At 39.4% G+C, this 23,332-nt stretch overlaps 1 protein-coding gene across 1 annotated transcript; it reads right to left on the bottom strand.

The window, feature by feature from the left end:
• Nucleotides 1-1,209: 1,209 nt before the first annotated feature.
• Nucleotides 1,210-23,039, bottom strand: thbs4b (thrombospondin 4b). The gene is made up of 22 exons (XM_012867997.3): nucleotides 22,780-23,039; nucleotides 18,985-19,185; nucleotides 17,018-17,268; nucleotides 16,808-16,910; nucleotides 16,573-16,655; nucleotides 16,432-16,483; nucleotides 16,199-16,350; nucleotides 14,069-14,206; nucleotides 10,712-10,789; nucleotides 10,431-10,583; nucleotides 10,233-10,337; nucleotides 10,058-10,165; nucleotides 9,013-9,172; nucleotides 8,071-8,189; nucleotides 7,467-7,519; nucleotides 7,179-7,372; nucleotides 5,296-5,474; nucleotides 4,256-4,304; nucleotides 3,955-4,151; nucleotides 3,638-3,810; nucleotides 3,258-3,397; nucleotides 1,210-1,990 (listed from the first exon to the last, which is right to left on the bottom strand). The coding sequence occupies exons 1-22, from the start codon at nucleotides 22,856-22,858 to the stop codon at nucleotides 1,932-1,934; spliced, it is 2,826 nt and encodes a 941-aa protein (XP_012723451.1). The 5' UTR covers nucleotides 22,859-23,039; the 3' UTR covers nucleotides 1,210-1,931.
• Between the last annotated feature and the right edge of the window lie 293 nt (nucleotides 23,040-23,332).

Here is a 23,332-nt window from a genome sequence, read left to right as displayed (position 1 = left end):
CCGGTGTTATCATCCTACAGTGAACCTTTTGCGGGCGAGCATTGGCGTTGTTAGTGAAGGAAATTTAGTGTGTTCATGGTTCAACGAAGGCGTTTAACTTATCAGAAGTTAGGAGTTTCAGGGCTACAGAGCTGTGTACCTCGCTGTACCAATTCGTCGCTCTACAATCGGAATAGATGTTTCCACTCGTTCCCGGTTGATAATGCTGTGCGTCTGCAGTGGCTAATTAAAATAGCCGGCATTTCTGACTGGGAGATGTAGTGGAGACTCCTGTAGGATTGAGGAGCTTGAAGAAAGGGGCAATACCTGTTCATTTTGAGTGGAACAACTACTCATTGCCCCCTCCGAGGCTCAGTGTGTGGCAACGCTGCCCTCCGGTAGGTAGCCCTCCCGCAGACCCAGCAGAGGACCCAGACACTGAGATGGATGAGGCCATGGCTCCAGATCATGACTATTGCGTCTCTGTGACAACGCGACAATTTGCCAACGAGTTGGTAAATGAAACCGAGGGGCTGCACAGAATCATTGAACAGCTTCGAGTCCAGCTTGGGGAGCTACAGCTACGGAGCCGCTTTTGTTTGCAGCGCATTGCAGGCTCGGATGACGACATCCGCTTTTACACCAGTTACGTTTGTACAATTTTTATAAGTAGTTATTATTATTATTATTAAAAGTTTGGTTTTGCAAGAAAAAAGATGTGTAAGCAACACACTTCCTAGTAAAAGCTAACGTAGCCTGTTATTAGCATCAGCTATCTCCGTCTGCAGCTCCGAGCAGCTTCTGCTTCGTCCTTCAGTCACAGCATGGACAGGAATTTCACTAATCACTGTGAGTCATAAAACTATAAAGTGTGTTGTTGAAATGTAGTTACGAGGTGTGTTGTTGAAGAAAATATAGACAGAAATGATTATGGTAATCTTAACTGCCTAAAAACAACAACAACAAAAAAAAAAATTCTGATGTGATCTCAGAAAGTTAGAGAAAAATGTACTTACTGTTGTTTTATAGTCTGTGGTCCCACCTGTAATTTTCAGGTAAACATTTTTTTGTGCACTATTACATTTTAAAAAGCAATTGTCTGCGTAAAGGAAAAAAATAACACAGTAGCTGCCTCAGAATGATTAAAGTACAGCACAGGGAAGTAGGACTCAGGATAACAACAACAGCACAACCAAGAATTTGTGACAGAAGCAGAGAGTGAACACCATCTCTTAAAACATGGCATTTTATTGGGAAACTAGCCTTTTGATGCAAGACAACCTCTCTCTTTTTACAGAGCAACCCACAAAATGCTTAGGGTCAGTCAATGAAAAATGTTTTTTCATCGTGCAGAATATACAATGAAAATAAAGAAGGGCCCTAAGAAGGGATTTTCTGTGACATTTTTTTACCTAATTTGTCACATTTTAACAAGGAGGTGAGAAGGAAAATGGTCTATTATTCTTGTCTTGCAAAAACTACAAATTATACCTGCCAACCACTGGAGATAAAAAAAACTCCTAGGATGTAGGTGGCTGACAGCTGGTTGATACATAATTGTTTAATCAAAGGATGTAGATTATAACATGGCTCCACTGATATTTAATCATTTCTTTCAACGTACAGCTTTAAGTATTAGTTAGAGCCTGTCTCTGTTCTTTTGATATTCGATGCATAGAGTATAAACTGCATATTTCCTAACATTTATCTCGTTTTCACTGAACGCCTTACAAAGATGATTAGGGAGACCAGATCTGAATAAAAGGACAGAACAACTGGATCATACAGTACACGATGGTAGTCAAATATGTTTCTGTATCCGTAACACAGTTAAAAAAACAAAAAAAAAACATCACACATACACACACAAGTCACCACGGTCACATGCATACAGATACACCCACGCAGAGATGCACTCCTTGTCGATTCGGAGGCATCCACGAGTCTTGACTTTAGATTGAGTCAACGGTGTGCTGAGCGCTGAACTCCTGGAAATCCTCTGGGATGGTATCTGCGGGGAGCGTTAGAGCAAAAATCAGGAGGGGAGCTGAAAATAGACTTTTTATAAAAAAGATCAGAAGAATCGCTTCCTCAGACACAGGTCATAGAAAAAGACACACGCTGAGAGCGTTGAGTAGAGTGTGAAGCTATTTAGAGAAGAAAAAAAAAACTTTGTATTTCAACTAATGAAAGTTAATGACTCAGTGCAATCTATTGATTCCCCATAGCCATCTGCTGGGCTTCCTTAGGTATCATTAGTTTGCTCTGTGAACTGAATTTGACTCCATCGTGTTACCAACCAAGTAAAAGCTGATATTTAAGTGTAACAAAAAAGCAAAGCCAACGAAATTTGAGACAGGATGAACACTTTTTCACAGCATTGTATTTCTGGGAATAATCAGACTTGCTTGTGTTGTAAACTATATTGATTTGATATTTATTGTACTTTTGTGCTTTGTAAATAGATCGAATTGAACTGGTCTCTGGTGTTCTGGGTTCCCTCATGTTTTCCAGTTCAAAGCACCATTCTTTTCCAGACTCATAGTTCAAAATCAGTTTTTTATAGCCTCTTCAAATATAATTATTATTTTCTAGAGTTAATCAAACAACACAATGATCAATTTCGCGAGATGATTAAGGCAAAGGGCTAATCCCAAGTTTCCCGGCCATTTTTAGCTTATTTGCATTGACATCTGTACTAAGAAGAAGAAAAATGACAAAAATGACTTTTAAACACATCCTGACCAGATTTTTTCTAAATTAATAAAATTTTCTTTTGAAGCACAGCTAGTGACTAGTTTATTCTGTGTATCCTGAAAAACATAGCAGTTTGAATGCTATTTTTGGCATCTAAACCAGTTTAAGACCGATGGCAGTTTAGAGGCCAGATAAGCTTTGGTCAAGTCCTTTTCTACATCTGGATGAGTGTGCATTTACCTGAGTTCTCTGTCAACAGCTCAAAAATCAAATCAATTTGACAAAAATAATTTGTGATATGAAAATAATTAATGGCATATTTAATTAATCTAAACAGTGCCTTACTTATTTATTCATGTAGACATTTTTCTCTTTTATACTTTAGAATAAGTTTGCAAACTAAAGAAATTTCCATACTCATTTTTCTCCATATGTTTTCAAATATTTTTATATATAAATAAAGCTAAGATATTGTAATATTTTACTTTCCCAGACTTTTCCAGATTGCATTGTGATCCTGGCTGTGTCATTACATATGCTTACAGGAATCTAAGAATGTGGAAACGAGTGTGTTTTTGTACCGTTGCAGCGATATTTCAGATTAGACCAGATGATGTTTTCTTGAGAGAAACAGAACACGCCGAGTCGGCCTCCTCTCATGGTCGTGTCGATGGTCACACCAGAATCTGCAACCAGCTGAGTCCCTTCATAAAACCGCACTCTGAGCAAGAGAAAAAAAAAGAGACACCAATGTTTTCGCTCCTCGCTTTCATTTTGACTGACACAATGAAAAGCCGTCTCAACACGAGGGCTCCATATAAATGTCCGTCCAGACAGCCAACAGCGTTACTTTCCTTCCCCTACTATCTAGCTCTATAATGTTAGGAATGTTCTTATGTTTCTCAGTAAGAAGGAAAACATTAAACGCTTCTTTCACAAAAACAAAACATTTTCATCATACCTGATGTATCCGACCTGCGGACGGTGCTGCAGGTACCAGCGGTAGGAAACCTTATCTTTCCAGCCGACGTTCCTCGGGTCCTTCCACAGCAGACGCACCTGGTCGGTGGTGTCTCCTGTGTGCCACAGTGAGTTCCTCAAGTGTTCCCCAGGGCCAGATCTAGACTTTACAGCCTAAAACACAGAAAACAAGGCCAAAATGATTACCGACAGAGACGCAGAGGCACAAACACAGACATGAAGAATAAAAGGTTGTGAGAAAAATATACATGTTAAGGTTGGATGAGTGTCAATATGCAAAAGCGCTCCTGCTTTCACCTTGAGCTGGATGCCGGGCTCAGCCACAGCTCTGAAGGGGGTTGCTTGCCAGTAAGTCTGCTCTGTCTGCTTCCACATCACCACATAGAAGGACGACGAGTCCTGGTAGCCAAAGATGAAGCCGGCGTAGTCATCATCAGTAACTGTGTTCACGTGAAACGTCCCTTCAAAGTCGACTCCGCTGAAAGCCGTGTACCCTGACACACAAGGATATAAAGAGATAAGATACTTTGCATGTTCAGATGGGACTTTGCTCTGAGAAGCTGACTCGTCTTTGATATAGAAGGTAAGTGCATCCTACCAACAGCAAGTCCGGGGTCACTGTTCATGGTCTGAACTATTTCCATGCCCTGTGTAGAACCAAGGGAGACATGATTAGTCACTCTGGGAGTATTGCATGCACTGATGGTAGATTGTTTTTTATCTCAAACCATAATATATTAGGACATAAGTTATATTTTATGAAACCTAAAGACTGTAGGGTATATAAAATGGTAAATGGCCTGTACTTGTATTGCGCTTTATCAAGTCCAGAGGACTCCAAAGCGCTTCACATTACATTCAGTCATTCAAGCACACGTTCACACGCAGACGGTGGTGAGCTACATTTGTAGCCACAGCTGCCCTGGGGCAGACTGACAGAAGCAAGGCCGCCATACGTTGGGTCCACCGGGCCCTCTGACTACAACCAACAGAGCTGGGGCTATATAAATTATACATGGGTACCATAACTTTAACGTGACAGTTATCATTTGTAACTCAGTCAGAAACAAACAAACAAATCGCTTAAAACAATAACAAAATCAGAACAAACTAGCATTAGCGGGCTAGAAAGAGCGCTGGTCTCAGGCTCAGCATTATGTTTTCTTTGGTAAGAGTCTGTCAGCATGCCAGGTTACTGACTTGTCACCAAGGTACACTTCTTAAAAGTATTAGTCTAAAAGGTGCACACTTAGGAAACTTTTTTATTTAAATAATTTTTTCATAAAAAACAAACAAGTAAAGTCTCTCTTGAGTCTTTTTTAAGGCCCTTTTCATGGGAATATCTGAGACTTGAGCTGACAAATTTTAAACTTAGTTCAGAGGTCAGTACCACAGCAGACAGACAGAGGGCGTTTGAGCTATTTATGTATAAGATAAAAAAATACAGGAATATCCAAGTAAATAAGCAAAAAGAGTAAAAGAGAGAGCAGGAAGAAAGGAGCTATCTGTACAACAAACATTCTTTTTCAAATCCTTCATTATGAGACATTTCCTTCCCAAACCACATAATATTTTAACTCATATAACTGTAGCTTTGATTTAAAACACATTAAGAGTCTCAGAAGACAAAAGTCTCACCTGGTTAAGGACAACCCAGTTGGGGTCAATCTGGGCGTCGCCTTCAGGGTCCAGCACTACTGTCTGGTAGGCCCTGAAGTCTGTCAGGGTGATCTCGGCATTCTCAGGGCAGTTGTCAATCCGGTCAATCACTTTGTCCTGGTCAAAGTCAGACTCACAGATATCGCCAACACCATCATCTGATGAACAATAGAGGGGAAGGAGATTAAGCTAAAAAGACCACAAACTGCAACTTGAGGATCCCCATGATGAGTTTATGTCTTTGTTAAGTGAATTAAGTAAACGTTTCATGAGGAAGTTTGATGCAAGGGTTTAACTGAACAGAGCATTCAGTGGATTGAAAATGTATTACTACTCTTAAGGATTTTCACAGTTTTTCACATTACAACCATAAACTACAATGTGCATGATCAGGATATTGAGTAAAATGCGAGTACAAGGGAGCACATTTTGATCAAGTGGAGGGCAGTTTTTCCTAATAATAAAATAAGAAATGTGGTGTGCATTTATTTTCATCCCTCACTGAGTCAATGCTTTGTAGAACAACAATGCCTTTTGGCATATGTCTCCACTCTAGCAGGTCTGTACGTCTGGATATTGATCTGTTTTCCTATTTTCTTTTTTCATTGTTGCTCAAGCTAAGTCAAATTGCAAAAGGTGTTTCTGTAAACAGACAGATTCTCACAAGAACTTTGCTTTGGACTTTATCCGGACCATTCTAACCGGCTGGACGTTTAGGGGAATGAATGGTCTTTCTGGAAGAGGAACATCCACCTCAGCCTTTTGCTGCCTCTAACATTTTTTCTTCCTGGGTTGTCTTGTATTTCGCTTCTTTCAGCTTCCCGTAAACTCTTGTCAGCTTCCATGTTACTGCTGAAGGAAAGCATCCCCACTGCATGATGCTGCCATTACAATGTTTTACCCTGAGAATGGATGAGCTCATGTTGACCTGTAGTGTTAGTTTTCTCATGCATATGGTGCTTTGCATGTAGTCCAAAAAGTTTATTTTTGCATATCTCCCTCATGGTTTGTGGGGAAACTGCAAAAAAGGCTTCCCAAGCACTTGACGCTGCCAGCACCAGGTTTTAGAGAAGGGATGATCTGCTCAGGAGGGATGTCCAGAGTTATTTGTCCCCCATGCATGATGTTTTACATTTAGGCCAAAAAAGTTCACGTTTGGTGTCATCGGATGAGAGCACTCTTGTTTTGTTCAACTTTACAGTTATGCTCTGATTACTTTGTGTCGGTGATTGCTTTTATATCCAAATAAAGTACACTTAAATTTGTGGCTATAGTGTGACAAAACATGAAAAAGCTCAAGAAGCATGGATAATGTATAAAGCATTGTCTATGCAGCTGTTCTGATTCCAAAAAGCAAAAAAAAAAAAAAAAATGTTTGGCACTTTGGCAGAGCTAAAGTGCTTGGGTCAGACGGTGATTCAAATAAAAACCAGGAACATCGGCAGAATGCTGGAGAACATCTTCAAACTTTCTGTCTGCGATGCACTTCTGAACTTTGCCATCAAAACATTGTTGACCCACTTAATTTTAACAGACACTCAGCTCCTCTCGAAGACCATTTAACAAGACTAATGTCACAGCGACTTATGAAATTGGCAAATATTTCGAGCGCAAAAAGGGTGCTCTTACTCCCCCTAAATCGCAGCTTAATCTGCTCAAGGCTGCCAGCTCCTGATCTGCGTGGGTGTAAAACTGGAGCACAGAGGAGGGAACAAAAATGGCAGCCAGCTACATTTCAGGGAGGACGTGCACATTAAGCCAAATTTGTCTTGAAGAGAAATGGCATTTTTCAGATTCTGGAACAATCTAATGATCACTGCTTTCACTGTGAGGTGCATCATTGGTCCTCTGCTGAGACTCACTGTTGTCATCAATCTGCTCAGGGTTAGGCACCAGTCTGCAGTTGTCTGGTCCTGGTGGTAAAATATCTGGGATACCATCATTGTCATCGTCATCGTCACATTCATCTCCAAGCCCGTCTTTGTCAGTGTCCAGCTGGGAGCTGTTAATCACGAGCGGACAATTGTCCTTGGTATCCTGGTGGCCATCGCCGTCGCTACGGGGGAAGTGCAATGGTGACAGGGCATTAACAATAACAAAAGAAGAAAAAAAAAACTCATAAGAGCACATATGCTGAAAAGGGTTTTTACCTGTCCTGATTTGTGTCACACGAGTCTCCAACCAGGTCATTATCAATGTCCGACTGAAAGAGAAAAAGGGTTTTAATGCAACTCATCACACAAGCTACATCTGTGTCAAAAGGTTCCCTGTGGTTGATGAAGTGTCTTGCAAAAGGGTTCATGCTCATTAATCCTTTTCACAATAAAAGCACAAACTGTTGTGTGCTTTGTTAAGATTTTATGTGGTAGACCAACACAAAACAGTGGAGCTGAAGGAATATGATACATGGTTTCACATGTTTTTACAATTACAAATCTGCATATTGTGCCGTGCATTTGCTTTATACAAATGCACGGCACAATCTGCAATGTAAAGGGGGCTCAGTACCACAACATTAATGTAAAAATGTTTTAAATCATTTATCATTTTACTTCCAGTTCACAAGTAGGCATTTCTTTCTATTGGTCTCATAAAATACCAATAAAATACATTAAAGTGTGTGGTTGTAACATGACAAAATGTTCAATGCTTTTAAATGGGATGGCCTTTTACAGCAGAGGCATTTTTTTTTATTTTTTGTGTGTGTGAAGAATTAATTGCTTTATTGGTGACATCCATCTGACTTTGCTCCACCTGGTTTGGGTTGGGGATGTCGGGGCAGCTGTCACAAGCATCTCCCACTCCGTCTCCATCCCGGTCCAGCTGGTCTCTGTTCTGGACACGTTGGCAGTTGTCCAGGAAGTTCTTCAAGCCTAATTACCCATCGCACACCATGGAAAATTGGTACACATTTACAGCAGGAAAAAAAACAGATTTTCAGTCAAAGGAATTTGAATAATTAATAAAAACTTCTTGTCATAAATACAGTAGAAGAAATAGGAATTATTGAATCAGCTTCAGCAAAAAAAAAAAAAAAAAAAAAAAAAAAGAATACAATGATTTATGGATTTACTTATTTCACTGATACAGCTATAAATGTTTCAAGTCAAAGAGAAAAACTAATAGATGCGTAAAGTATGATTCGTGGTATATGCTGTTCGAAGATTTTAGGCTGTTCTTTGCATGTCGGCCACTTGGGGGCACTGTTGCACTTGCTTTAAGGGTCCATGCAGCTTGCGCTCGGATAGTGTTTTTATTCATCGTAGGGAGGCAGTAGTTGCACCATAAACCTACAAAGGTCAAGCAGCTCAAACAGCAGTAGAGGAAGACAAGCTATCTTCTGTCCTGCAGGGGTTTTTGAGGTGTAATCATACCAGTGAATGATCAAAGCGAGTTTTTGCTCCTGGGTTAGGCTGCAATTGGATTTGACTCCCCCCCCCCCCACACACACACACTTTTCCACACGCTTCCACTTCTGCTTGCTTATGAATCCCATCATCGTACTCCCCAGTGATACATTCAGACAGCATTATTTAAAGAAATGTGGGACAACTTCATGTGCATGGCTTTCTTCTTCATAAATTCCTGTAAGAACATCTATGTGAACACATGAAAGAGGAGCAGATAACGTTTAAGAGCCTTCAGTGATGTTGGTTACGTAAGACAAACGTCAGTGTGCGTGATCGCTCCTCATACCATCTCCGTCCATGTCATCATCGCAGGCGTCTCCTTTGCCGTCTCCATCAGTGTCCCGCTGGTCGGGGTTGTTCACCATGCGGCAGTTGTCACAGGCGTCGCCGTGGCTGTCTACGTCACTGTTCCTCTGGTCCACGTTGGCCTTCAGCCGGCAGTTGTCCTGAGACATACAGGGCACACGGAGGTCTCATTCATTTGAGGTCAAATAGCTGCAGTTGAAAAAAAATAAAAAATCAGTTCCTCTAAAGTTCCTCGCAAAAGTATTCCCACCCGTTCACGTTTTTTTTTTTTTTCTTCGCTTTGCCAGGTTACAACCACAAACATCAATTTTAGTGTGTTGGGATTTTATGAAATAGACCAACATAACATTTCCTTTGGAGTATAAGAAAATAAAAATTGTGTGTATTGTTGTAAGTCAGCTAACCTGAATTTTTAGACATCTAAAATTTGGCCATTTCTTCTCTGTTTGTTAGTCAGGCTGGATGGAGGGTGTCTATGAACAGACACTTTAAAGATTCAGAATTGTATTCAGGTGTAGACTTTGACTTTGACTTCATCTCAGCTACACTGTCTATGCTGAAGATAGGGGACTTTTAGTTGCTTTTCTTTCACCAATATTCTAAGACTTGTGGAGCTGCGTAACTTAAACGTAACTTGCCCTGTTGACAGATTCTCCCACCTGAGCTGTGCATATTTGCAGCTCCTCCAGAGTTACCTTGAGGTACTTAGCTTCTGCAACACTTTTTCTTTTTCTTTCAGTTAGTGGGTTAAAACTGAATTTTATGTATAGGGATTAGCGTAAAGGTGCATAAATATGAATCCATCCAACACTTTTTAAACTTTTATCTGTAAAAATGTTTAGCACCATGTATGATTTTCTTTCTGCTTAAAAATGACCTTGGATGGGTCTACGAGATTGAAGTTTGTGGTCGTACCCTGGAAAAATTTCCGAGGTTCAAAGGGACACTTTATTAATGAATTGTACAAAAAACAAAATGCTGACGTTTGTTCAATGTCATGATTTTCCAGCAACATTTTGAATGACCTGCTCGTTTGGAATACCATCACCATCTGCATCCTCATCGCATGCATCTCCCTGGCCATCCCTGTCGGCGTCCTCTTGACCGGAGTTAGGAACAAAGATGCAATTGTCCTGCAGAGACGACACAGTTACACACAGCTCCTTCCCGTTTCCTGCGGCGGACTTCCACTTTGCAAACCTTTCGACAGTTTGTGTCCTTGCACTTGAGTTTTTCATCTGGGTATCCATCAATGTCTGTGTCTTTCCCACACAGGTATCCGTTGCCGGCCCAGCCAATTCCGCACTGACAAAGAAAATGAAACACCTTTCAGAAAGAGCCCCAAATATGTCAACAGGCTACACACAGTGAGCGTAAGAATGTGGGCTCATATCCTACCTGACAAGTAATAGACCCATCTCTTTCTGGGATGCACTTGGCGTTGATGTCGCAGGGGTTGGTCAGGCTGTTTCCACAGCTGAGCTCTGGCTCACAGCCCCTCACCTGATCTCCTGTGAATCCTGACTTACACCTGCCACAGTAAAAGGAGCCCTGCAAGGGGGGGGGGGGGGGGGGGGGGGGAATCAGGGCAGCTGTAAATGACTTCTAACAGCAACACAAATCAGAATGAAGAGAATATCCAGTATGATCCACAAGAATTGGTTGGATTGCATCCTTACAACAGAGTTGTGACAGATTGAGTTTGCGGTACAGCCGCCATTGTCGGGTCCTTTGCATTCATCAATGTCATCGCAGACCTGAATTGGGTCGAAGGAGCAAATGAGTCCAAAATTAATTACAGTGTCTAGAAAATCTAATGTTTCAGTAATGTATGTGTGGTAATGAATGCCCTGAGAGCAAATAGCAGTCCCCTTTACGCAGTGGAAGGAACAACAAATTTACAGAGTTAATATTTAAACTGTGCAAAATTATAAATATTCCTGCTCCACATATAGCTACATCTAACCATTCGACTGAAAATGGGCTAACTTTTGAAAGCTTTAAGGTTTGATTTGTTACAGTCCTGGCCTTACTTTAACAACTGTTACACCAAATGCAAAATCTGGTGGATGCATTAGCCCATTCGTAAACAAACTATTGGCTAAATAAAAAAAAAATCATTCTGTGTTTTAAAGAAATTGTTTTTACCAGAAGTCATTTGAAATTACAGGAAGTTTGTATATTTTTGCAACATTTTCCACAGGCCCTTACAGCAGCAAACATATTTTAAAAGTTTAACCTCAATTCCTTAGTAATGAGGAAGTACATGCTTTTGGGAAATATCATTGAAAAGACAATTATCAACCAAAATTACTCCTATATGATTAAAAAAAGAAACCATCTCTTTAACGTCTGCCCAGGTTTTCAACCGCACCACCATACTGAAATTGCACTGGTATAGGTTTTAAATGGATTTGGGTTAGCAGCAAGACATAAAAAACCTTTGTCTTGGTTTTATTGGATATCAGGGCTTAGTTTGACTCATTTGATAATAAGATTCTTATTAACAAATTGGAAAGTGGATGAGATTATTTGGACTACTACAAAGGCAACACTGTGTAATTTGTTAATTTTAGATCTGAGCTAACAAAGATCACATAAGGGGTTCCCCATGGCTCTATTATCAGGCCACTTTCATTCAACACATACATGAACTACCTAGCAGTATGAAGTACTATAACTTCTCTCTCAGTATTTATGCTGATGACATACAGCTTCATACTGTATTTAGGTGTCATCACTTGATTCACGTCTACTACAGTTGCTGAATCGATGTGTCCAAAATATTTATGAATGGATGGAAGTTCCTTCAACTCCATGCAGAAAAGAAAAAGACAAAACTTTTTTTCGAACCAAAAATGTAAGAAATCAGCTCTCAGTTAGATTTGTGATAAAACAAAGACACCACTATCTGGAGTTTCTCCTCATGTGCTGTACAATTTATTTTAATCCTAAACAGTGATAACTGGCTTTAAAATGAGTTGTATTTTTTATTTTGATAATGTAATAATTAAATAACTAAAACAGTTTAAATGTCATAGCTTTTAAAGTAATCAGTTTTTGCCGAATAATAACAATGAGTGGCACAAAGCTGCAAAACCAACTACATCTCTTCAGTCTAAGATGAATGTAAACTGTGAACAATAACCATTTGTATGATCAAATGCTGAAATTTGTCAGGAAGAGAAAAGGAATAACCCTATCTGTCCTTATCTAATGAACATCTCTGTCTACCATTCAGTTACACAATCATGCCCCATTCAGTTTCTGAACCCTGATGTAAAACAATGACAATTAACGTGTTTTATCAAAATCTTATACCACTGTATTTCAATGTGATTACTTTAACCCCATTTGGTAGTTGCATTCATAGAACTACTTTGTGAGATGACGAGAGTAGTTAACCTTTAAAAGTTGATCTTTATACTCTGCTCAGTTTACTCTTGGAACAAGGTAAGGTTCCTGAACATGTGTGCAGCCCTCCACAAAACCTTTAATTATGTCTTACTCTTACTGTCGCGATTGTTCCTGTAGTCTCCAGGTTTGAAAATTAAAGCCAATGACAAGAACTTCAAAACTGGAATTTGTTGAGAGGCTAGTAGGGTGGGACACAATATTCCTCATCAGATGGCTGACTGTAAATGTAGTCACTTTGTAAAGGTTTCCATAGTGAGATAAAGGGATGTAATATGTTTATAAAGTCTGAATTTCCTGATATTAAAATGTCACAATGTTCTAAGTTAAATCTACCTTGCTGGTGCCATCTAGTTCCTGATAGCATGGCATTGTCTGTTAAGTAAATATGAGCTAATAATATGAGCCCAGATGTGAATGGGAGTGCTATAAATAGGGCCTTAACCCGGTACAGAACCTCTGTTTGAGACTCATGTTTTGAACTAACAAAGGAAGTAGCTCTTGCCCTGATGTCTTGACAGAGTAGAGCAAAGACATCTCTGTGGGTCGGCTGACAGCACTCAGTTATTAAAGCTTGCACCACATTTATATTGTTTATCTGGCAGCATTTCAAATACACATTAAGAAAGAGTGACAGACAAGAGATGAAGGAATTGTAAACTCTGTGCCTGTACTGTCACTGGGTAACGGTCGGATGCTAACGTTAAACGACTTTTTTCAGCATTGAATGCTTTTGCGCATCTATTTTGAAGATCAAAAATATTAAAACTGATTAAACCTTTCACTGGATGATTCTACAATAAACAAAAATTCTTAACAGGGCTTCAGATTCATGAAGCCTTTATCTGATTTGTGATAACCAAAAATTTGAGCATTTTTAGCAATATTTGACAACCATAGAATTGAACGTGTATATATATATATATATATATATATATATATATATATATATATACGATAAAAACACATATTCTATTATAGACAAACCTGAACTAGCATGATCTCCACTGATGATAAATTCTTTAAAACATGATGTGTGATTTGTGGAACAACTACTCTAGTTGTAAAAAATGAAAAACAAACAGAAAAAAATGGATTCTTAGTTGTTTTTTTCAAAGCAACTGTTAAAACCTGTCTCATCTTGATCTTGTGGACCAAATATCCTGTTTTTTTTTTCACATTTATCTCTGGCAAAGAAATCCTTTCAAAGCAGCTTCGCTTATTTTCCCACATTTTGAGACTTATTTTTAAAGTTTGTCTGCTTTTTAGGCTGCAGCCACAGCTGGTTCTCTTGCAAATTCCCAACCTTCATTTAAGATTTAACTTTGAATATATTTCTTATTTGTTAAAAGAAAACAAACTCAAATTTATTTTATTGATGTTTAGTGATTTGATAGTTTTAGACAACTTTCAGTCTTATAAAAAAATCTGTTTATTATAAAACATTGAAATGCATCCACAAAAAACACAGTTAATTAATGAAGTTAATGTCAATGCTAATATAAAGCCCAGTTAGATAGGAAACCTATTTCAGGTTTTTCGTTTTGAGCTGCTTTTAAGCACAATCCTTCAAATTCAAGTTATCGTTAAATTGGGTCATTTCCTCCATGTTTAATCCATACCTGTTTGTTGGTTTGAGCAAACAAAATGCCCACGCCCTCCACCGGCAGGCCGATGAAACCCAGTGGGCAGGCATCGCAGCGGAAGCCAGGGGCGGTGTTAACGCACTTCACCCCGGGGAAGCAGGGGTTAAACTGGCACTGCAGAAAAGGAGGACATGAGCTCTGCTGAAGCAGCAGAAATCACAGGGCTTCTCTCTAAACATTTCTGGACCCAACGACCTTTTTGCTAATGAAATGGAAAAAAAAGAGGCTGAAGGGGCCAACCCTCAGAAAAAGGGCCAAAACAAACAGGGAAACACAAACACACACACACACACACACACACACACACACACACACACACACACACACGCGCTTGTACTCATGTTCAGAAGATTTCAGAACATCCATCTTTTTTCCAGCACTTTTACCTCTATGCCATGTTAGGGCTCTTGAAGTGTGATCAGAGCTTATGGGTCATATTGATAGCCCTTCTGACAGTTTCCATTTTTACTTCCCTCTAAAATTACCTTAACACATTGAAGGATTTTCTAATGGATCCTCACAGGTTTGGGAAAGCAATCAGGATGTAAAAAAATAAATAAAACAAAAAGACAGCAATAAAAAAATACAGTAGATCTAAATATGTTGATCATACAAAATTGATAATAAATCAATAATAAATGCACAGTATTGTTTTCCGTTTCTCTTCTGTTTTACAGCTTAACTTCAAAAGAGCTTTTATTCATATTATTTAATGTAGTGTGCAAGTCTGGTGTCTTCTGTGTTGCCAATTCCATCCCCAGCTTTCCCCATTTTAAAGCAATATACATATGTGTATATATATATATATATATATATATATATATATATATATATATATATATATATATATATATATATATATATATAGACACATACAGAGAGTATGATAAACTTCAGTAAAGCTGCTTCTTATTCTGTCGTGCACTGTGTGCTGGCATTTTGAAAAGCATGTATTTAGTGGGCCTCAATGGGAGGCGACAAAGGGGGTTTTGTGTTCCCATTCTGAAGAAAGTGTGTGTATGGGGATCAACACTGTCGAATTCACTTGTTGGGATAGGTTACAATAGCACTGACAACTCTTATTATTTTTATTATAATTCAGGGTCCTCTGATTGTGTGGGGAGGAATATGCAATGCTTTATGAGTCTCCCCAAGTGGTCAGACCATGGTTGGATGAGTTGATCAGAAAGTAGGTTATCCAGTCAGCTTCACCCTCAGCAGCAAGTATCCTACATGCAGAGGTAAGTGAAACATCCACAAAGCCTAACATTGATGTCATTAATATTTTTATCTGGTCACTGTGTGATGTTTATGTCACAACTGTGGTAATTTTATAGCAGTGGTGCAAGTCTGATGTCACGTTTTGTTGTATCCACAAAACGTGTGGAAGCCTATATGTGCTCTGTATGATTTAGTGACAAATGCTAAATGAAGCCAGAGCATTATTTTCCTGTCTGTGTGATCCTACGACATCAAAATGAAAGACACACATACAATAGTGTGATGAGGAGTCCAACAAAAAAGCAATCCAAAGAAAACCTTGATTTCACAGAATCAGGACATTTATTTGTGTCCTATCTGGCTTTGAAGCACTAAGAAGAATCATGGCATTTAGACAGAAATCTAAAATGTGTGTGACATTATCAGACCAAAAAAGCATAATAATATGTAACATTTGATAAATATCCCCAATAGTGATGATGGTTACTTAAATGTATTTACATATTATAATTTAATTTATATAAATGTAAATAGACCTGTCCAGGGTGTACCCCGCCTCTCGCCCGGTGAACGCTGGAGATAGGCACCAGCAACCCCCGCGACCCCATGAGGGATAAAGCGGTTTGGAAAATGGATGGATGGATGGATAAATGTAAATAAATTTAAGTGAAATGTAAAAGACTAAGAACCTTCTGTAAGCCAACTAGTGCTGCTCAGCAACATGCGGGGGAGGGGCAGAATTTCATTACTCTCTTCTCCATACACCCAGAAAAAAATAATAATCTTGGCACTTTGAATTAGAACAGCATAAGGGGAAAAAGTCTTGCGATAAAGTTCCTTTACAAAGGGGAAAATGCGCTGACAAACTATTTTGATCAACTTTACCTCATCAACGTCATCACAGTTAAAGCCGTCTCCAGTGTATCCATCTGGACAGGGCGCACACTCAACACCGTTTGCTGTCTCCATACACATATCATCACGGAAACAGACACCTGGAGCACATCTCGGTTTCACCACCTCTGTTCCACCCAGACCTTGAAATAACATTCAAAACACACTGTTGATGCACAATATATCCGTTGTTGGCGAAGGAAAGTGGCTGGACATGTTCTTACCACAAGCCTGACACTCTGAAATGGTGTTTCGGAGGAAAGATGTTTCTTTGACCTGAAAGAGATCGTCAGATTGGAAGGTCAGTGCTGAGAAGGGAGGGATGGAGAGGACTCAGAGGAACTGCTTGAAGTAAATCACTGAACCTGCTGAATGAGCACGTCCTTCAGCTCATTTATCACCTTTGTTAACTCCAGCATTTGATTGGACAACTGCTTTGTGTTGACCCCTACGAGAAAGAGACACATTTTGCTTAACTGTAACAACAGTGGGGGAGATTCCCCTCCGCTGAATCCCGGATGCTATTTAATAACTAGGAATTTTGTCAAGGGAAGTATTTTGCTCTCTATATGGGCAATTACTCCACAAATAGCTTCTTACCTAACGTTTGAACTGAGTCCCTTTGCTGAAAATGACAATCTTGTAATGATGCAACATTTTCAAACGAGTCCCCGACCACCAGTTTCAGCTCGTCTAAGCTCTCCTGTCAGAGCCGAACAAAAGGGATATGCTCTGTGCTGCTGTCTTTAAACATGTTAGAGACAGAAACGCGGCGCTCATTGTGTCGAGTTATTGTTAGCGACGGGTCACCTGCTCCCTGGCGTGCATCGTCTTCAGCTCCACCATGCCGTACCCGGCCGGCAAACCCTGGAAGGCGGCAGGAAGATCCCGGACGGTCTCTACCAGCCTGCAGTCCAGATGTAGCTCCACCCCGCCTGGCCCCTGCTGCTGCAGCCCCTTCAGGTGGAACAACAGCCGGTGCTGCTGGCCGTCCGCCAGCACCAGGTTGTTGAAGCTAACGGAGCTCATTCTCTTGTCAGTCCGCAAGTAACGCAACACAGCTTTGAGAAGTTGCGACCACGTAAAAGGGGGGAAAAAGAAGCAAGAGAATATATGAGAATATATACTAAAACAGTAAGAGGCCAACATGTTGCTCGATATTTACTATTTTCATCCTCTTTTTTATGCAACAAATTACCAAGCCCAGGTGGCTATAGACGCCTGGGCTAAAATTAAGACATATTAAAGCTTGTTGACTTAAAAACAGTTTTTAGACATTAATGTAGACATAATTTAGGTGAGATTGACAAGCATTAAAAAGCAAGCCAAGTTAAAAGCTGAAAGAAAGAGGCTTGTATTTAGAACCTCTTGATTACTGACACAATGTGATAGCATGATACCACATGAGTGCTACGCTATCTGCGTTTAAGGAACAACTCATCTAAAGAGGTGCTACCACGGTAAATAAGACTAATCCTTCTGTGCCCATATTTGTAAAGGACAAAAACACAGCAAGACAGCGTCAACTTTCGGAGGAATGTTTCAAGTGAAGAAGTAAGTAGCTCATAACTTGATAATGCTATTAGCAAGAGAACATTTTGATCTGCTGGGGGTGCACTCCAACACTGCGCTGCTCTGACGATGGTATTTTAGAGCGGGTAGGGGCAAAACCCTGAGTGGCAGCTGTTCACATGCAGGTCCATGCACGTGTGTGCATGTACACTGAAATATTACCTTTAGTTCTTCACGTCATTATTTTTGAGTTCTTTCTATCTAAAATATTCATATTTTACCTATTGCTCCTTTCAAAAGGACTTTAATGCTTTTTCCATGCATATTTTCTATTATGCCAATATCAAAATAAAAAAAAGTGATATTCATCCATACATATTAAAATAAAGCTGTTTTTAAGTTGCATGTGCTTTGCTTTGTTTACAGGCTTTTTGAGGTCCTTAATATTGTTTTCTGGTTCACGTGGGATATAGAGTATAAATATCCAATATAACTGTTTCACCCTGCCCATTTCTGAAACGACCTCATCCCAAACCCCAGGGGCTCCGTGAGAACAAGCAGATATAATAAGCAGTTTTACTTCATTTAAACATAGATGAAATATCTATGGCAAAATCAGGTTTCTGGATAGATAACGTTGACTCGTGTCTAAATGAGGTTTGCTCTTCAATTTGAACCAAAACTTCCGTGACCTTTTGATTTCACACACTCACATTTTTTAAGCATATTGCTGAAATGACCTGAACTTGATTTTCTTACTGGCCTTTAATTCCAAATGTTAAATATTTCTACAACTTTTGTTACTGTTTTTTTTTTTTTTGTTTTGTTTTGTTAAATGAATTGTTTTCATATTTTTGTTAAATTATGTTGATCAATGGCTGCTTGTGCTGGAGTGGTAAATAAAGAAAGTTTGTGAAGTTTGTGAAGGGGCTCTCCAGAGCCCCTTCACAAACTAAACTAAACACACATAACGGCAAAAACTGTTTGCTTTGCTGAAAAGTTACAACAGAAAAGAGAAAGAAAAATACAGCATGTTGGCCGTTGATGGTGTTTGTCTTGCAATTAGGCCCTATTTATTTGGCTCAGTTTTCAATCAAACAGTGCTCAACTGAGAGTCAGGGTTTACAGTTCTTTCCCACAACATATATCTAAAAAAAAAAAGATTGGGAACTGCTGATGCAGCAGGATTTTATCAATGTAAATTATTCATATGGAGAAATATCGATTGAGGCGGCAACACCAGCTCCTGTTCCATGTCTTCTTACCTCGGTTGAGCTTCCCCATCACTGTAAACTCAAAATACTTGCTGTTGTCCCTCGGGTTGAACAAGGCAAACACAGTGGTCCCAGTCTTGGGCTGCAGCTTGAAGGTGGTTAAGATAAAAGCCTCATTCACCCCTTGTTCAGCCAAACCTCCTTGCAGCAGGTCTGGCAAGCAGTCCGGCGAGGTGAGTAGATCATAGATTGCTGAAAGGGAAAGAGGTGCAAAGCGAGTGAGAGTGGGATATGAATATTTGTGACCTGCAGCCACAATCGGCCGTACTCACTCTCTGAGTTCACAAGAATATTATGAAATTGATCCAGTGTATGTTACTCTTCGAGGTTTCTGTGCAAACTTGGTAGGATCAGAGGAACCATAAAGAGAGAACATGAAGTGGATCAAAGCTACAGAATCAAATATATATATATTTATTCCATTATTTTATGCCAGGTCTTCACAAAATTGACTGGAGTCTAGAAGGCATCTGGGATTTATGCACAGACAGAGAAATAGCAGAACTCGGGAAAACAACTTCTGAGGAAGCACAAAATGGTAGAAAAGTGGGCGCACTCAAGTTCAGGTTTAGAGTTTCCCTTTAATAAAGTAACTTGGGAGCTGTGCAGACCACAGAAGGATGTGCACTGCATCTTTAGTCCACCATCTGCACACATTGCGAATACACAAGTACCATAAAGATGTCAGCAAAGGCATTCACTGTGTGGGGGGGCAAAATTACTCCCAAATGGTTTAAGAGTCTGGCCATTTTTTTTTCTTTTTGCCAAGACTCCCTCTGATGAAAAAGCTCTACTCTTTTTCTTTCACGCATATATTTGTATTCCAAGGTGCGGATATGGAAGCCGGCAGACGGCACCAGGTTATTGAATGTGTGTTTTTTGAAACACACATTGTATTAAATTATCAAAATCTAGTGAAACTGTTGTGTTTATGGTAGAATGAGATTAGGCTAACATAACAAAATAACAAAGAAATATCAACGTATGCTGTAAGCCTTTGGAGTAACTCTATACTATAAACATCTTCACGCATGATACAGAGATTTCTGTTATTCATAAGTCTTCCAGACAGAAGGCTTTGAAGGGTCAGTGTTGTCTTTCACACGATACCCCAGGAAAGTACCTCGTTTCACCCTCCCTGATTAACCTCAAATTTCAAGCTCCATAAAACAACGTCAGTTCAAAGCAACAAAGCAATCCAGAGTCTTGTCCTTCCCTTAGAGACGACACATAAATCAGACACGGTTAGTTTACCATTGGAAAAGCAAATAGAAATACTTTACTGCTTACTTAATTCTTCACATTTGTGCTTTTGTGTTAAATAGCTGTTTACTGTTTTGATTTACTATTTGCTTTTAAAATGATATCAGAGAAACAAATCATCAGCATCGCAATACACATTACATAAACTGTGGGACATCTCATTAGGCACTTACTAGCCTGGCTAATAAAATGGGCTCAAATTTCTTGTGATATAACATGTCTTGGCTCTCTTTTGCACCTTTTGCTTGAAAGCAAAAAGTCAGAGACAGTTACTTAGGATATTTGTGGGTAATGCAATCTCACATCATGCAGCCAACATATTTTAATGCATTAGCAACCCTTTATATTAATATTTTAGCATGGATGGTCTACATCTGCATCCTTCTGGCTGAGGTTACCTTACAAACGAGAACTGAAATGGCTGCTCTCATTACTCGCTCCAAAGGTTTTGAATAGAATATGCATGAAAATTGACAAAATACTAGAACTCTTTTAACTTAGGGCAATAGAGAATAATTAGTTTGTTTCTTTTTTCTCTTATTAATACACACCGTATTCTAGTTGAAATGTGTATTTAATTATTTAATACACATTTTCTTTTTCCATTGAATGCTGTAACCCCAGTAAAACAGACATTTTAAACAAGAAATGATTGAGCTCAGCACTGCTGTTCTAAAGGATAAATACATGCATAGTGAATATTACCTAAGCATGTACCATAGCAAATCTATAGTGCTAACTTTTCAGACTAAAACCTACAGATTTAACTCATTCAGGTAGGTGCTTATATCATGTTAGCAAGAAATCACAAATATCAAAGCAAATACAACATTGACAATAGCTTAACAAACAACAACCAAAGTGGATTTAAAAAAAAAGAAAATCAAAAGAAATTTCAGTTTTATCTCCAGAAATTCTGTTTGCATGTGTTACAAATGTAAATGAAATCTAATTTCAGTTTCTCAAACTAGCTACCTGTTGTACTGTGGACAGGGCCAGTTACAGGGCTAACTTCCTGTGGCAGCTAGCTGTGCTACAGTTCTAACGCTAGCTTGTAAGTGAACAGGAAGTGGAGTTTTTTTTCTAATCTATAGTGATTATACTTTGTACTATAACAGTTGTACAACTTTGTCCATATATTTTTTCAGGGCTCATCAGTCATCATATATTAAGCATGTTGTGTTCTTTGCTGCTGGTTGTGCACAGTTACTGGTTAGTTGACATGCTTTAGATACCCAGACAGAGGGAATTTGTGTTAAGGCTGTTTAATCCTGTTGCCAGCAGGTAAACCCTACTTCCCAATCAAAAAGGTGCACTACAAACCAGCTCAAATCTTTCAAACAACAGTCAGGGGGCATTTTACCTCTCAGTCCTAATTTCTGATTCAGATTCATTATTGTGACTCGCAATTAAAGTATAAACATCAAAGTACTAGCATGACGAAAATTACAGACCAATCCATTGATAACACATAGTAATCTCTGGTAGAGATTCTTTGTGCCTCAAGGGTAAGACTAAATTTCAAAACTCACTAATCTCAGCAATCAGCAGAGCCATCGCCCCAATCATTCTTGTTAAAATCAAACTTGAGTAATAGTTTCAAATTGGTCCCACTCAGTGAGTGAATTCCAGTCAAGCAAACCGCAATTTGCAAGGGAAATGATAGTTGATTAATTTGGACCGGTTGTATACATAAGATCAGGCACCGTGGGATTGCAGGAATTAATGAGTGCTTGAAAGGTGTGCCATCAATCACATGGTGTGATTACTATACAGCTAAAAAACGCAAACATTTCACCATAAGCAGGTCCATAGCCCATTTGTGTTTGACGTTGGTGAAATATGTGTGTTTGATCGTTTGTGTGTGTGCCATAGACGGAGAGTCTGGAGAGTGTGAAGTGCAAAAAAATGATCATCTCTGATTATTCCCATGTGTTCGACCAAGCTGGGAATTCATTTAAATAAACCCAAGCCACAAAGCTGAAACTCCCGAAAGCCGAACTAATCAAACAGTTCCGGCTCGCAGGATCTCAATAGGATGGCTTTAAAACTTTCATCTGCCTCCATTCGTTTTCCACTTCCTGTCAGAAACACAAAGAATTATTCGACTACCTCATCTCCTCAACAGCTGACAGGAATATTTAGCATTTTTCTCACACCTCTGTGAGTGTCACTCAGAACGTCTAATCCTTTATGTTCTCCGGGTGTGCAAATGATATTCGCTTTCACAGTGTCTGCTTCACCATAATGCCATTAAATCTAACAAACGCGGGGTGAAACAGTGAGTGGTGGAGCCATTAAATCTTCTCTGACACGTAAGGGAAAAGGGAGGATTGCATAATAACTGTGAATTTGAAAACTTCCAAATAAATAAAAGATCGTTTTATTTGTTTCTGTCCACTGAAATTCAGATTTATAGCTTTGAAAGCATGCTCTCCAAAGCGATCATTAACCCGAGCTATTTGAGCTGTCATTGACTATACCAATGCAGCACATATAACAAAACCAAATGGTAACACTCACCCAAAGACTGGGCCTCTGCATGGAAGCACAGGTTTAATAGCAGCTGTAGGACCAGAATGACAGATGTCCATAAAGTCATTTCGGTCTGAGATCTGGAGTTTCTTTGTAGATGCTTCTCTGGCACTGGTTCCCTTTTTAAATCAAAAGTAAGCCAAGCTTGACATGTCCGGTCTCTTTCAAACTGTTGACTGTTTTTGTGTGTGTGTGTCTGATTTGTGAATAAGAAAGAGGGGGATCATAGGAGTGTTGCTAAGGGAGGAGCATAGGGGCCCAAACCTGCTTTTAAACCTTCCTAAGACTGCCCCATGCAGAGAAGGAGTGACCAGGGTAAAGTCTTTACATTGGCTCCTAGAGCAGCTGCTGATTCCTGCAGGCTATTTCACAATTCCCCAGATCACTAGCAGCTCCTAATTCACAGGACCACAGGTTACCATGCAGTATTTTTAGGATTCTGGGGTCATGCTTCAGGGGATTTTATGAAAATGTGATTTTTACATTCAGACAGTGTGAAGAACTTGGAAATGATTTCACTTCCCTTCAAGGGGTTTAGATG

This window comes from Fundulus heteroclitus, chromosome 8 (genome assembly GCF_011125445.2).
Source record: "Fundulus heteroclitus isolate FHET01 chromosome 8, MU-UCD_Fhet_4.1, whole genome shotgun sequence".
Taxonomy (NCBI): Eukaryota; Metazoa; Chordata; class Actinopteri; order Cyprinodontiformes; family Fundulidae; genus Fundulus; species Fundulus heteroclitus.
The sequence above is the reverse complement of the archived record's forward strand: the minus strand, read 5'-3'. Positions and strand labels throughout refer to the sequence as shown.

Bases quoted from the DNA above. Each gene is read 5' to 3' on its own strand.
- thbs4b (XM_012867997.3), bottom strand. From the start codon at position 22,858: ATGACTTTATGGACATCTGTCATTCTGGTCCTACAGCTGCTATTAAAC. The intron at 16,656-16,807 runs GTAAGAAGCTAT...TCTTTCTCGTAG, and splicing joins GGACTCAGTTCAAACGTTAG to GGGTCAACACAAAGCAGTTG. The intron at 10,584-10,711 runs GTAAGGATGCAA...CCCCCCTTGCAG, and splicing joins CAATCTGTCACAACTCTGTT to GGCTCCTTTTACTGTGGCAG.